The sequence below is a fragment of the Phaethon aethereus genome (assembly GCF_964289735.1).
Source record: "Phaethon aethereus genome assembly, chromosome: 20".
Classification (NCBI taxonomy): Eukaryota; Metazoa; Chordata; class Aves; order Phaethontiformes; family Phaethontidae; genus Phaethon; species Phaethon aethereus.
The window spans coordinates 6,299,240-6,313,204 of NC_138596.1; the positions used below are offsets into that span (position 1 = coordinate 6,299,240).

At 44.6% G+C, this 13,965-nt stretch overlaps 1 protein-coding gene across 1 annotated transcript; it reads left to right on the forward strand.

The window, feature by feature from the left end:
• Positions 1–2,195: 2,195 nt before the first annotated feature.
• On the forward strand, positions 2,196–10,309 carry SET (SET nuclear proto-oncogene; the record flags this gene model as incomplete). Its single annotated transcript, XM_082008922.1, has 8 exons — positions 2,196–2,268; positions 3,710–3,767; positions 4,798–4,940; positions 5,643–5,746; positions 5,924–6,037; positions 7,594–7,764; positions 7,865–8,011; positions 8,987–10,309. 8 exons carry the CDS (start codon positions 2,196–2,198, stop codon positions 9,008–9,010), a joined length of 834 nt encoding a protein of 277 aa, XP_081865048.1. The 3' UTR covers positions 9,011–10,309.
• Between the last annotated feature and the right edge of the window lie 3,656 nt (positions 10,310–13,965).

Sequence of the window (13,965 nt, forward strand, 5' to 3'; positions counted from 1 at the left end):
CCCATATTTTCAAACTGGGGACCTTCAAATGCTAATCCAGAGAAAGACAGTATTATAGTAAATCACAGGAGAGAAAAAGAGGAAAAAAAAATCAAGCAGATACATGCATAGTAAAGAGACTCAAGGGAAACAAAGGAAGAAAACCAAGCCACACACATGAGCTTACCTTGTCTGAATATGAAGACAGGCATATTAACTGATCTTGGGAGATGCAGACAGGGTATGAGAGAAGCTATCTTACTGTGATGGACTTCAGGAAGGCCTTGAGACATCCCTCTTGGGAAGGATCTGATAATCTTGCATTTATAAAGTTGCAATGCTTTGCTTACCTTTTGTGCCCAGCAGCTAAGGGAGCTCATTGCTGCACATGAAGGAAAGGACTAATGGATGGCAGCTCCTCTTGCCTCCTTGTTTGCATGGGGAAGCACAATTCAAATTGGGGACATGCCGCAGGAGTTGTGGGTGGTGATGGAGGCAAGGACATAGCTGGTGGGAAGTGACAGCTGGGAATACAAAAGAAAAAGCAATTGGGATTTGGAAGCAACAGGTGGGAGCAGAAATCGGAAAACTATAGTAAAACCTCTGAGGAGGAAGGAACTAATTCAGGCATTATTGTTGATTAAGTTGATTGTTGATACCTTGTTGATTAAGCCCATTTGAAGGGCAACTTAAAGAGGAGACAAAAAGGAAAGAAGCAGGGAGAATATAGTAATATTGTGTTACTGGGAAGCAAACACAAAAGGCATGTTCCTACTTCATTAAAGCTGTACTTGCTTCTTAGCCTGATCTATCATAGCATTCATCTGTGATTGATATGCTGCATATTTTCATAGAAAAGAGTGGCTTGGCTGTTACTTTAAGAGCAAAACAGAATGACTGTAGCTGTGAATCTGCAGTGAGCTCTTCCATGACAGGTGGACAGGAAAGGGACAGAAAGGGTTATTTAAAGTCTGCTTGCTCTTGGTGCAGTGGCAGGTGTGCTGGCAGACAGCCGGGCTCAATGACCTTCTAGAGTTGTACTCCCACATTAACTGAGTGGGCTGGGTGTGACTGACAGGGCCTCTGTGCCCTTAAAATATTAACATCTGAAGTTGTTGCTTTGGTTCATGTTCCAGCTAAGGGAGGCAGTGCAGTGAGATGGGGGTTGCCATGTCCCCTGAGCAAGACAAGGTAGCAATGCAACCTCACCTCATGCAGCCTCTCCAGGCACAGGAGGTGCCGGAGCTAGTCCAGACGGGCCACCTCAGGCAGTGGGACTACTCGGGACAACAGCCGTTTTGGGACCATTTGGGGATCAGAGATCCCCGATGCCACCCTTCCCACCCATTTCCCCTAGGGTACTCTGCCCCCCCCACCCCGCCACGCCAGGACAGGAACCGCTGCCACTGACCGCGTCTCCACACAGGGTGAGGGCGGGGGCGGCCGTGAGGGGACGCGCGAGCCTCGAGCGTGGCGCCCACAGTAAGGGCGCGCGGCCACGTGCGCCAGGCAGCGGCCGCGGCGCGCGCAGGCGTGCGCGCCCCCCCACGCGCACACCTGCGCGCGTCACCGCCCTGCTCTCTCCCCCCCTCCCCCGCCCTTCTCCCGCCTCTCACGCCGTCCTCTGTGTCCCGCGCCGAGGCCCGCCCCCCGCTCCCTCCGAGGGCGCAAGGCGCGGCCAATAGGCGCCCAGCGTGGGGCGGCCGGCGGGGGCGGGGCTGGCAAGCGGCTTCTGTGCGGCTGCGCACGGGCCGCCCGCGGCGAGGAGGCGGTGTCAGAGCCTGCGCAGAGCGGCCCTCTCATTCTGTCTCGAGGAGGGGAGCAAAGCGCGCCTGCGTGTTCTGCCGCCCGCTGCCCAGAGCCCGGGAGGGGGGCTTGGTACGCCTGCGCGCTGCGGCCGCCGTCCCCCCCGGTGCCCCGGGGGGGGGGTGCTGCGCATGCGCGCAGCGCTGCCCGCCCCTCGCCAGCAGCAGCAGGAGGAGGCGGCGGTGGTGATTCTGGCTGTGGAGAGCGTGAGGCAGTGCGAGCGCCGCTGCCGCCCCCTGTTATCCGGGAGCTCCAGGTCCGGGTGGAGGAGGCGGGAGCGCCCCGGCGGCGGAGGGAGCCAGAGCAGCGGTGGCAGCAGCAGCAGCAGGAGGAGTCTGTGCCCGGCCCCCCCCTCCGCTCAGTCCCGTTACAGCCCCCCTCCCTCCGCGCTCCGCTCCGCAGCCACCAACATGTCGGCGCCGGCGGCCAAAGTCAGTAAGAAGGAGCTGAACTCCAACCACGATGGGGCCGACGAGACCTCAGGTGAGGCCGCGCCGGGGGCGGGAAGGGAATGGCGGCAGTAGCCGCGGCCTCCGCCTCGCACCGCGCCGCACCGACCGCCATTTTCCCCAGCCACACGGGCCGCGGCCGGGCCGGAGGCGGGAAGAGCGCGGGGTCGGCCGGGCGGATGTGCAGGCCCCAGCAGCAGCAGGAGGAGGCCATGTTAGCGCCCTTTTGTCTCCGCTCCCCGGCCCGGCCTCCTTCCCCACGGGCGCAGGCGGGGCCGGGCGGGGGGCGCTGCGGCCTTGGCGGAGCAGCGGGACCCCCCCCGCCCCCCCTCCCGGAGCAGCATCCGCGGAGCCTCATTGTGCTCCGCCGCCGCCATGATGCTTCGCCGCCTCCTGGTCTCGGCGCCGCCGCGGCCGCGTGGTGCTGCCCCGCCGCGCGGGGATGGAGCGGCGCCGGCTGCGCCGCCGCTGCCGGGGCCTGCCAGCCTGGGGAGCCACGCGGTGCTCGGGCGGCGCGGCGATGGAGCCTCCTGCGCCGTCCCCACGTGCGATAGCGGCAGCTCCGGGATTTTTAAAGGTCGCCGCGCCGTGGGTTTCCTCCCGGCGGCCGCCGCCGCGGGAAGGGCGCAGTGCTCTCCTTCCATCAAGTCCGCCGTCGCGCCCCGCGGTGCTGCGCCTGCTGCGAGCTCCGGTCACACACGTGCTTTCCGTAGCCGGCCGCCCCTCCGTCGTGGGGAGGGGCAGCGCATCCACCCGCGCAACTGGGGAGCGCGGAGAGCTGTCCCCTAACGCGGGCTGAGCCGTGTGGGAAACTTACCGGGGGAGGAGTGAGCGTGCTGCACTGCTCCAGCGACTTCCCGCTGCCGTTCATTCATCTCCCAGCGCGATAGGTAAACAGTCCTCCCGTAACCGAGAGCTTTGCCAGACTTGGTCGAGGGGAAAGTTCCGATTAGAAAATACCTACCAAACGGCGACTTTGAAGTCTTTTTTTTTTTTTTTTTTTTTGGCTTGTAACCGTCCTTTCGAATGTTATTTTCGGTTTTTAGAAGGTGGCGTGTTCCCAGTTAGGCTATTTCTATTGGTATTTCTGTACTCTCTAATTTATTTAACGTTTCTTTAAATGCGTTGGTCTTGGCAAATATGGCTTACCACTTTTTAATTAAAAATTGTTATTAATGTGGCATGATTGACTTATCGTTTAAGTTGACTTGTAAAACTGTGTAGGGGAATGTGAGCTGTGATTTCTAGGGGTAAACTGGCTTTGAGTGACGTTTTGTCAAACTTTTCTGCACTTCAGCCATAATACACCCTGGAAATAGCTGAAGCTTTAAGAGCTAGTAACACTTATGACATTTAGTAGAAATATCTGTGTACTTCTAAAGTAGGTGACTAGAAAAGGTCTTAAGCGAAAACCCCAGGTGATTTGTCAGACTCAAGAACAAAGGGATTTTGATGCATTTTCGTTTCTTTTTCAGAAAAAGAGCAACAGGAAGCAATTGAACACATTGATGAAGTACAGAATGAAATAGACAGGTAAACAAATTTTAAAATATTTGAGCAGAAATTGAAACGTAACTTTCAAAAATAAAAATTTACTAAAGTAAGTGCTCAGTAGTAGTTCTCACTCTTTTAAACTCGTCCAAGATATACTTATGTTCTGACTTGATTAGATGTAAGAAGTACTAGTCTATGATAAAGAATTTGAACTAGTATCCTGGTATCTTGTTTAATTGTGTGTAATTAAAAAGGTAGAACTTGAGTTTAAAATTTTAAATTAATTGTGGTAGTTGTGGTAATAGAAATCTATTTTGTATCATTTTTTCAAGTTAATGTGTATGCTGTTTTGCAAAAGTATTTTCATGTTTGTAATCAGAACCAAAGTCCTGGTTGAAAAGTTAGCTTTTATGATACTTTTTTACAAATTATATATTCACAAACTTATAGAAAAAGAGGTAGAAAGTGTCACTGAAACATGAGTTTCATATGCCAAAACTCTTCATGGGCTCTGTGTTGGTATTTGTCTGGATCTTATCTCTGTGCACACTGTCTTACTAAGACTGCAAGTGACTATTCAGGCTCTGGCCATGTGAAGCTGTTGCAGTATCAGGGCTCTGGCTTTTTACAAAACCAATTAAATGTTATGTTTTCAGATTTTACTTGTGTAGGGTGCAAAATTGCTTTGCTGTAGCTTGCTTGCCTGCCCAAAAGTTACAAAGAACAAGTGATAGTGTTACGTGTTATCCATCTTCAGGTTTTTGGCAAACAAGATGTTTAAGAGGTAAAATATTACTTTGCTTTGCATAAATAGGAGTCCGTCTCATGTAATACTGCAAAACATATAATGTGTTAAGAACATTTCATTAAGATCAGTGAGATTTGCTTCTGGTAGTGTGTTTCTTAACAGTGGTTACAGGTTTGAGCCTCAGTTTGTTTGAGATACCTCATTAGTTGAATATGGCAGACTAGTCTAATCAGACCCATTCGGTTTTTGGCTAACTACTGGTGATGCATCTTTAAATTTCAGTTCTCTGTCCTGTGGTTAATGTGGCTCTTTCCATTACAGACTGAATGAACAAGCCAGTGAGGAAATTTTGAAAGTAGAACAGAAATACAACAAACTCCGCCAACCATTCTTCCAGAAGAGGTCAGAATTGATCGCCAAAATCCCGAATTTCTGGGTAACAACATTTGTCAACCACCCACAAGGTATATTCTTAATAGCCCTCTTTTTGTTGTTGTTGTAAATTCAGTGTTTGCTTAATATGTGAGTGTCTTGCAGCTCCGAGGGTTTTCTAGAATTGTTGCTGGGCATACATTTAAACAGCCCTGCTTCATATGCATATACTCCTTTCTGTCCTAGAGTGCATTTTATAAGCTTTTTATTTCTTGCATTTGTTGACCAAAGGAACATCTTGTTCACTAAAATCCCATGGTGGTTTTCTTTCTGTATTTTAAATGACAAGTTTCCCTCTTTTTTCCCGGTTAATTGGGCCCTTTAAAGAAAGGAAAAAAAGGATTCTGGTTGTTTGGGGTTTTTTTATTGGAGGTGAACTCCTTAGGATTCTTGACAATAAACTGTTTCTGCAAAACAAGTTTGTATTCTGCTTAGATTGGGCACACTAAATGCATGAAAATCTGTTTCAGAGAAAAGGGTAGATGTATGCGGATACCTTTTACTGATTTTTAACGTTGAACTACAACAAGCAAACATAATGTTTTCACCTCAGCAAATGCAAATCACACAAATGCTAATAGTCTGTTGGCTGGTAACTTGAAAAAAATGAGCTGCAAGAAGTTGGCTTGGACAGATGTGTTGCTTTTCAAGTCTTACTATCAATTTCCTGTATTTTGCCTGCACAATACACATTTTATAGCTTTGTTAATGTGGGATTCCTAATTCTGTCTTAGTATCTGCACTGCTGGGAGAAGAAGATGAGGAAGCACTGCATTATTTGACCAGAGTTGAGGTGACAGAATTTGAAGACATCAAATCAGGTTACAGAATAGATTTTGTAAGTACTTTTAAGTAATTCCTTCACTTGTGATTTTCCAGGGTTTTTCTTAGTGTAATGGCACACTGGGTTGTAGTTTGTAACTTAATCTCTTCAGTTATCCAATTAGTACCAGGTTTGACTTTGCACATGTGTTTATATTATATGGGTTCTAACTCTTTGCTTTCAACTCTGCAGTATTTTGATGAGAATCCATACTTTGAAAATAAAGTTCTCTCCAAAGAGTTTCATCTCAATGAAAGTGGAGACCCATCTTCAAAATCAACTGAGATCAAATGGAAATCTGGGAAGGTATGTAACTGCATCTGGGAGAGATGATTCCTGCTCTGTGTGATACCATCACTTTAATTATGTTCATTTTACTTTCTTCCTTTTGTGTTGAAGATGCCTTGTCCTCCCTTTTCTTCCCCTCTCAACCTCCTTGCCACTCTACATACATAGTTCACGCCTATCTTGCAGGGTTTGGAACACTCCATTTAGGTGGGGATCTGTAGAGAATTTTCTTGCTCAGTTGAGCACCACCATGAAAACAGTGAAAGTACAAGTACGACCAGATGGAGAGATTAACAAGTGCATTAGCTTGTCTCTCTTTGGCATGGATCTAGACTCTGTATTTTGTTGTTTTCTTAGGATAACTCTTAAATAAGGAACTCTGAGGACAGCAGGATTTTGGCGGGATCTGTTAGGGGTGTGTCTTTTTTTTTAACTCCTCTACCCTCTGCCCCTTTTATTTTTTCAACTTAATTTCCAGACACTCCATCTCTGTAGAAGTTGCAGCCACACAATAATGTGGGCATATCTTTCATCCAGATAGTATTTAAACATAACTAATTTGCTGTAGTTAGTTTCTTAAAAAGTTGGGAGCACTTTCATGTTACCCTGAAGATTTTGAAATGAGTGAAAGTAGAATGAGGGTTGCTAATTTTGTCACCCTCAGGCTGAGAAGAAAACTTAAATCTTTTTTTCATTGAGGACTAGAACTTCTTTTGTACAAGAAGTTACAGTCCAGTACAAACTAGTTGAATATGATCTTTACACCACCACAAAATCAGTGTGAATACAGTGTGAATCAGTGTACTTTAAGCAGTCTAAACCTATAAATGTTGTGATTCTATCAAGAAAGCAAATACTAGAAGTTTGGAATCAGAGAAAGAATGGATTTAAATAGCAAATAGTAATTTTCTGTTCAGGCTTAGCAAACAGATTGTTACAAACTTACTAAACTACTGGGGTAAGGTGGTAGGTACAGGACTCATGTATGTTCCTGTGACCATACGTTTTAGATGTTTGTGTAGGTTTTTTTTCACTTAATACAAAGAATGTCCTGAAGACTTCAAAGTGGCAAATCTTAGGATAAGAAGGCTAGGCAGTTCTCTATCTCAAGTTAAAGACAGAGCTTAGAGGTGTGGAGACTGAGTGTTTCTTAAATTGTGTGTACGTAGTAGTCGTAGCATTTAACTACAATTACAGCTACTCAGAGTAGCATTTAGCCATTGTGAGAGCTTTCAAGTTCAGTATGTAATTAACATGTGTCATACTTGTGCTTCCCTGTGATAGGGAAGCATAAATCAAATGCAAGATCCTGTGACTTTTCAGTATTTCAGTGAGGTCATTAAAAAGAAACAGGTGGTTTTACTGTTTTCTCATGTTCATGAGAAATACAAGTAGCTGAGTGGTATCTTTTTCTGCGAGTCATTTGGGTTCCAAATGCTTCAAAGACTTTCCCTGAAATAAGGAGTAGTAGGTGACTTGTGGTTGTTTAGACAAGTCTGTTTCTAAATGGTGCTTTTTTTTTAAAAAAAAAAAAAAAAAGACCACTTCTTTAGGGGACTTAACTTTCTTTTCAGGATCTGACAAAACGTTCAAGCCAGACACAGAACAAAGCCAGTAGGAAGAGGCAGCATGAAGAGCCAGAAAGTTTCTTTACCTGGTTCACTGACCACTCTGATGCAGGGGCTGATGAACTAGGAGAAGTCATCAAGGATGACATCTGGCCAAATCCACTACAGTACTACTTGGTACGTATAGCACCGAGTCATTGATCCATACCTGTAACAGCACTGTGCAAGTGAAAGTGAATTTGATCACTGTAGTTAATGTTGCGTATGTGTCTTCAAGGTTCCTGATATGGATGATGAAGAAGGGGAGGGAGAGGAGGATGATGATGACGACGAAGAGGAAGAAGGATTGGAGGATATTGATGAAGAAGGAGATGAAGATGAGGGGGAGGAAGATGAAGATGATGATGAGGGAGAGGAAGGAGAGGTGAGTAACCTTACGTCTTCCATCTCTGGTGTATGAGAATCAAAATAAATTTATAAGAGGGATCTTGTAAGAATACTGAGCCATTGTTTCAAAGGTAAAATGGTTCTTTTCTGTACTATCACTGACGAGGCATTTGGAGGGGAGAAGCAGATGTTACTATCTTGTGCAGTTGTTTCAGTGTAGCAATAAGTATGTTTGTGTATATAAGACAGTGCAAATGAGTAGTTTTAGGCAAGTTCGTAAGGGAAGTGCTCTGGGAGAACTAAGATATTAGTGTAACAAAATTTTTATTTGGTGAACATTCTAGGAAGGCTTTAGTTGTAAATAGCTTTTGTTGATGCATCTAGTTCTGTCATCCTCCCACCTGTTGTTTGTTTGTGCTTAGCTAAGACTCTCTGTTGGGTTCAGGAATTAGAAATTTCCTTTAGTAGCAAGCGGGACTCCAGGGACAGCATTTAGGGTGTTGGTAACTTAAAGTTTAGAATGTCTTTGTTTCTCTTAATTGGGTGTGGTATCTCTGAGTTTCAGCAGCAAAAAATTACTTGTATTGGGGCAGGAGGGCTGTTGTGGGCACCAGAGTACTGGGCTCTCCTATGTAACCTAGAATTTAGTATCTGAAAGCTGAAGCATTTTGCTCTTCAGAGTTTAAAATGAGGGGAAAAAATAACCTCTTCACTTTCTAAATGTTAAAGTTATATCAATGTTTGTAGTGATAGTCACAGTAGCTTTTTAAACTTGATGCTTTTTCATTGGCATCCAGTTACTAAGTGATTTCTATGTAGGTAGGTACTCATGGCAAGTGTACTACTCCTTAGTGAAGAGGGACAGAGGTCATCATACAGCATGCTATGAGTAATGCTGTAGGGCTGTATTCTGTAGGGTAGTAAAACATTCTCATTACTGCATTTGAAAGCTCGTGCTATCTGAAGTTTAGTGATTAGATTTTTTTTTTAATTGTTGCTTATCTTTCAACAGGAGGATGAAGGAGAAGATGACTAATTGAACACTGATGGATTCCAAACCCCCTTTTTACCTTTTTAATTTTTCTCCAGTCCCTGGGAGCAAGTTGCTGTCTTTTTTTTCTTGTGCTCAGTCGCCTTGTTCTCTTGAGGTCTCTTTTTCTCTCCTCTACACCATGGTTCACAATTTATTTTGGGGGAAATACCTTGAGCAGAATACAGTGGAAAAGAATCTACCAGTTTCTGTTTCAAGTTCATTTTTATCCCTTTCTGTCTCAAAACAAACTGTTTATGGAATCAACACACCATGTTCTGTGGGAAAAAAGAAAACCTTCTGCTCCCTTCACTCTGCTGGAAGCTGAAGAGTGCTAGGCCCCTGTGTAGTAGTGCATAGAATCTAGCTTTTTTCCTTCTTTCTCTGTATATTGGGCTCAGAGATTACACTGTGTCTCTATGTGAATATGGACAGTTAGCATTTACCAACATGTACCTGTCTACTTTCTCTTGTTTAAAAAAAAAAAAGAAAAAACTAAAAAAAAATAAAAATAAAAATAAAAATGGGGTTATAGAAGGTCAGCCGGGGTGGGTTTCAGATGTTTGGGTGGGTTAAGTGGGCATTTTGACAACATGGCTTCTTCTCCTTTGGCATGTTTAATTGTGATGTTTAACAAACATCCTTGCAGTTTAAGATGACACTTTTAAAATAAAATCTTCTCCTAATGATGACTTTGAGCCCTGCCACTTGATGGAGAATCAGCAGAACCTGTAGGATCTTATTTGGAATTGACATTCTCTATTGTAATTTTGTTCTTGTTTATTTTTAAATTCTTTTTTTTTTTTTTTTGTTTCACTGGAAAGGAAAGAAAGATGCTCAGTTTTAAACGTTAAAGTGTACAAGTTGCTTTGTTACAATAAAACTAAATGTGTACACAAAGGGACTGGTTGGTCTTCACTGAAAGAAACAGTTTTAATATCCTGTTTTGAATGTGCTTGTAGCTTCTTGGCATTTTTGGGGGCATTTGGTCAGTATTTGTGTAGTGCAATGCAACCTTGTGGTTGTGTGGACTGATAATTAATTTAGTTTCCACTATTTCAGTACTTGTAAAATGTTTCATTTGATAATTACTACTGCACACTGTTTCTTGAATTACCTAACTCTGTAAGACAGGGATGTAGGTGCATATGCCTTGTGTGAAGACATGTTTTGCAAAAAGAAAAGTCACTCGATTCTTATTTTTTTTAAAGTAGTAACTTGCAGTACTGTATCTCCAGTAAATGAGTTTGCATGAAAATACCATGCAAGCTCAGAATAAAAAGACCAAGGGGTCTTACAAAAACACACAAATCTTACTGTAAGTCTCTTCAGTTGAAAATAAATCTTAAGTGCAAGCTAATTTTTGGGCTACTTCAAAGAGCAAGATTCTTAGTGAAGCTCGTGTATAAAAAGTTGCTACTTCACTGCTTTCTTTCCTTGGTAGCAGCATGTATATATGCTTTAGATATACTGTATTTTTTCATTTTAAAGGACTGCATTTGAGTAGCTTGTAACAATTTCACATAGAGGTTGTTGGTATTTCACAAAGTGTAATGAAAGTTGTTTTAACATGCTGTGCTTTTGAAATATTTAAAAATGTTGTATCAGCTAATCTAAAATTCAAACAGCTAGTTCTCTTTGGATGTGTAGAAAAGACTGTCTTCTGGGAAGACTTGCTGTTATATTCTCTGATTCCTTTTCCTCACTGAATTTGCTATAGTCAAATTCAGCTTTTTTTTTGATGCTTAAGAATACACTTAGCAGAACAAAATTAATCTCTATTCGAGACATGCCCAAATAACATGGGGGGGGGCAGGGGGAGGAAAACATTCTGTAAGTGGTCCAGCTTGGATTAAATCCAGTTATCAGAGACAATACAACGTCCTGTCTGCATGTGATCAATTCAAAAATAAGGCAACCATTTACTTTATTCCATCTCAACAAAAGCTTCTGCCCTGATCCTGCTTGCAGAGCAAATTAAAATGTTAATTAGTAATGGTTTCTTACCATCTAGAGAGAGAAGGAACAAAACCTATGAAGTCTATAAATTGTGGATTATTTTTCATTTGATTCCTTTTTGTTGTAAGATTGAAAACCACTTCCTGTTGTGGTAGGGGGTTGATGTGCTATTACTTGCCATGATGCCTCGTTACTTAATTTTTATGTAGTCCTAATTGATTGTAGTTCTTCAAGGAAAAGAATCTTTCTCTAGTCTTTAATGCTTTAGGAAAAATACCGTGCCATTGTTGTTACAACCCTGTTGGTTACTAGCAGAAAACCTATAAAATCTGTCTTGAAAGTAATCAAAGCTTCAGGTTCTGTAAAGTCAAATACCATGAACAAGAAATGAGAAGTCTGGATAATGAAATGCTACTTCAGAGATTTTTCTTGCACATTCTTTAGGATTTTACAGGGTGCCAAAACACTCCTGCCACTGTACTGATAATACTGAATTTCCTGTGAAACTTTAAGGGTTTACTCCTGGCAACACCTGAAGAGTAAACTAACATGCTAAAAGAATAAACTATATTTGTTAAGTGTAATCTTTTTTTTTCCTAGCAATGGAAATGAGTAGGGATTAACACATTTCTCTGCAACACTGAAGAAATACTACAGATGGCCATCATGTGCTCTGACTGCTCACTTAATGTCTGAATTTGCTGAATATATGTAATGGGTGTCCATTTTTACTTGATTTAATTTGTATATGCATATAAAGAGCATTTAAAGGTAGATGTCCACCTTGGATAAGAATGGGAGATTCATTCTTAGTAAACATGTCTGTATCTCATTAATTCCCCATGGCTGCTTAAGCTCCTCTTATCCAGTTAAATCCTGCTGAGTGAAATTTGTCACAGGTGGAAGCTGAATTCAGGCTTTGTGGCCTGAATTTCCAGGGTTGGAATACAGAGTTGGTGGCAATTTAATAAAGGTGAAGTTACTGTGCTGGGGCTGTATGACTGAAATGATTCAAAGGTTATTTTTATTTTAATTGCTATAATATGAAATCTTTTGTCTGTAATTTCTAGTGCCACAGGAAAGCAACTACATCCGTGTGTGTAAATACAGTTAGAAAGGTTTGGGTTTTTTAAACAGACTATCTCTGTGCTTATTCATACTTGTCAACACAGTTTTTGTCCCTGTAAACAAGCATTATCTGAATCGATTTCTCAGTCATTTGTGCCATTCGTTTGAATCTGTAAGCTTCTCTTTGTACCACACTCTAAAACAGGTGCATAACGATAGTACTTTGTCTATTGGATACTGTTCCTGAATTTTGAAGCCATGCCTTTTTTTTTAAGAGACTGAAATCAATGAAATAATTTCTCTGATGTACCGTCAAGATATCCTTCTGTTTGAAGGAATTAAAGTACATTTAACTGTTACTTGATGTTACCATTTCTAAGACTGTTTTTCAAAAGAATCAGTTAGTTCCAAACTCGGCATTGTCTTTCATGGGTGAGGTTGATAGTGCTTGCTTCTCTTTTATGGATATCAGGTGACCAGTGTGGTAAGAGTGACAAGGGACCCAGGAACAAGATGCTTGCTTCCTCTGCAGAATAGATCTATGGTTAATCTCTTGCCCTCCCTCTCCTGGATTAAAAATGGAAACTTCTAAGACTTTTTCTCTTCATCATCACCTTCTCTGTACTCTAGCACAGGGATTCTTGTAGGATGTAACTCCTCGTGCTTGCTAAGTAGCCTTAGCTGTGCACAGCAGAACCAGAGGGACTCCTATGTCGCGCAGGCACAGCTATGCTCGCTGGGGTCGGCTCCCTGAGGCACTGTGTCACCCGGGAGCTGCGGCAGCCCTGCTGCTACTGGGAGGATTCCTGTAGCACCAGACAGGGGCTGTAGCAGCATGCTGGGCTGGGAGGGCTGTTGCCTGGCTGGGAAGAAGCATAAAACAGGGTAGTTGGCCAAGGTGAAAGGTGGAGGGCTCCAGGAAGTGAGGGTGTCCTTCCCCTGTGCTTATAGCGCTCGCATAACCACAGGCAAAAGGGTGAGGCCACAGGGCCAGAGGCTTTCCTGGAGCCATAATCCATCTACGAGGCAGTGCCGCACGTGTCCCTTCTCCGTGAGTTTAGCGGAGGATAGGGGCTGCTGGTTCAACGGCAGGGCATGCTTTTAACCCCCAGCACCCCCTTTGGGAGGAGTCCAGAAGAGACCACACAGCTCGATCCTGGGACTGCCCTGACCTGCGCTTCGGAAAACCACATCCCGCCCGCCCCCCCAGGCTGCTCACATGCTCCCTCTTCCTGGCGATGATACCACCTTGGCAGGAGCTGCACCTGGAGGGCTGGCCAGGGCCGGGAGTGTCTCTGGCACCTGCAGGAGTCGTGCCCTGCGGGATTCTGGAAGGGCTGGGCAGGTATGTCATGCTCCCAGCTGTGACACTCATCTTCCCCTGGCACAGAGGTTGCCGAGTGGGCTGGAACTGCTGATCCCACACACTAGACTCCTCTATCCACAGGATTTGCAGAGGACAGCTGAACCATGCCTGTGGGATGGGCTGAGCCCCAGCTGGGATGCTGGGTAGCCAGGAACATCTCTGACCAGGGGGAAGGCAGAAGGCTGTAAAGGCAGAGGGCTACAAAGCCAGAGCACGCATCCTCCTCACACCCCGCATCACACATGCTCTGAGGGGCAGCCATTGACCAGCCGCATCCCTCCAGGCTGGGGAGCTCAATCAGCCTGATGGTCCTCAGCCAACTGCTCCAGCTCTCCAGGCTCCCTGAACTGCCCCTTCAACCCTTCTCCTGCCTTGCCTGGAGGATATGAGACCTGAAGGAAAGAGGGGGAAACCCCTGTGTGAACCCCACGAGCAGCAGTGGGCAAACTGACCTCTGCAGCCACCACCCCACCAAGAGCTCCCACCAAACCTCTGACTGAGCTGAACACAGCCCTGGTTCCTGTCTGCTGGGAGAGGCTTTGTCTGCTGAAGTTATGGCAGTGTCCCT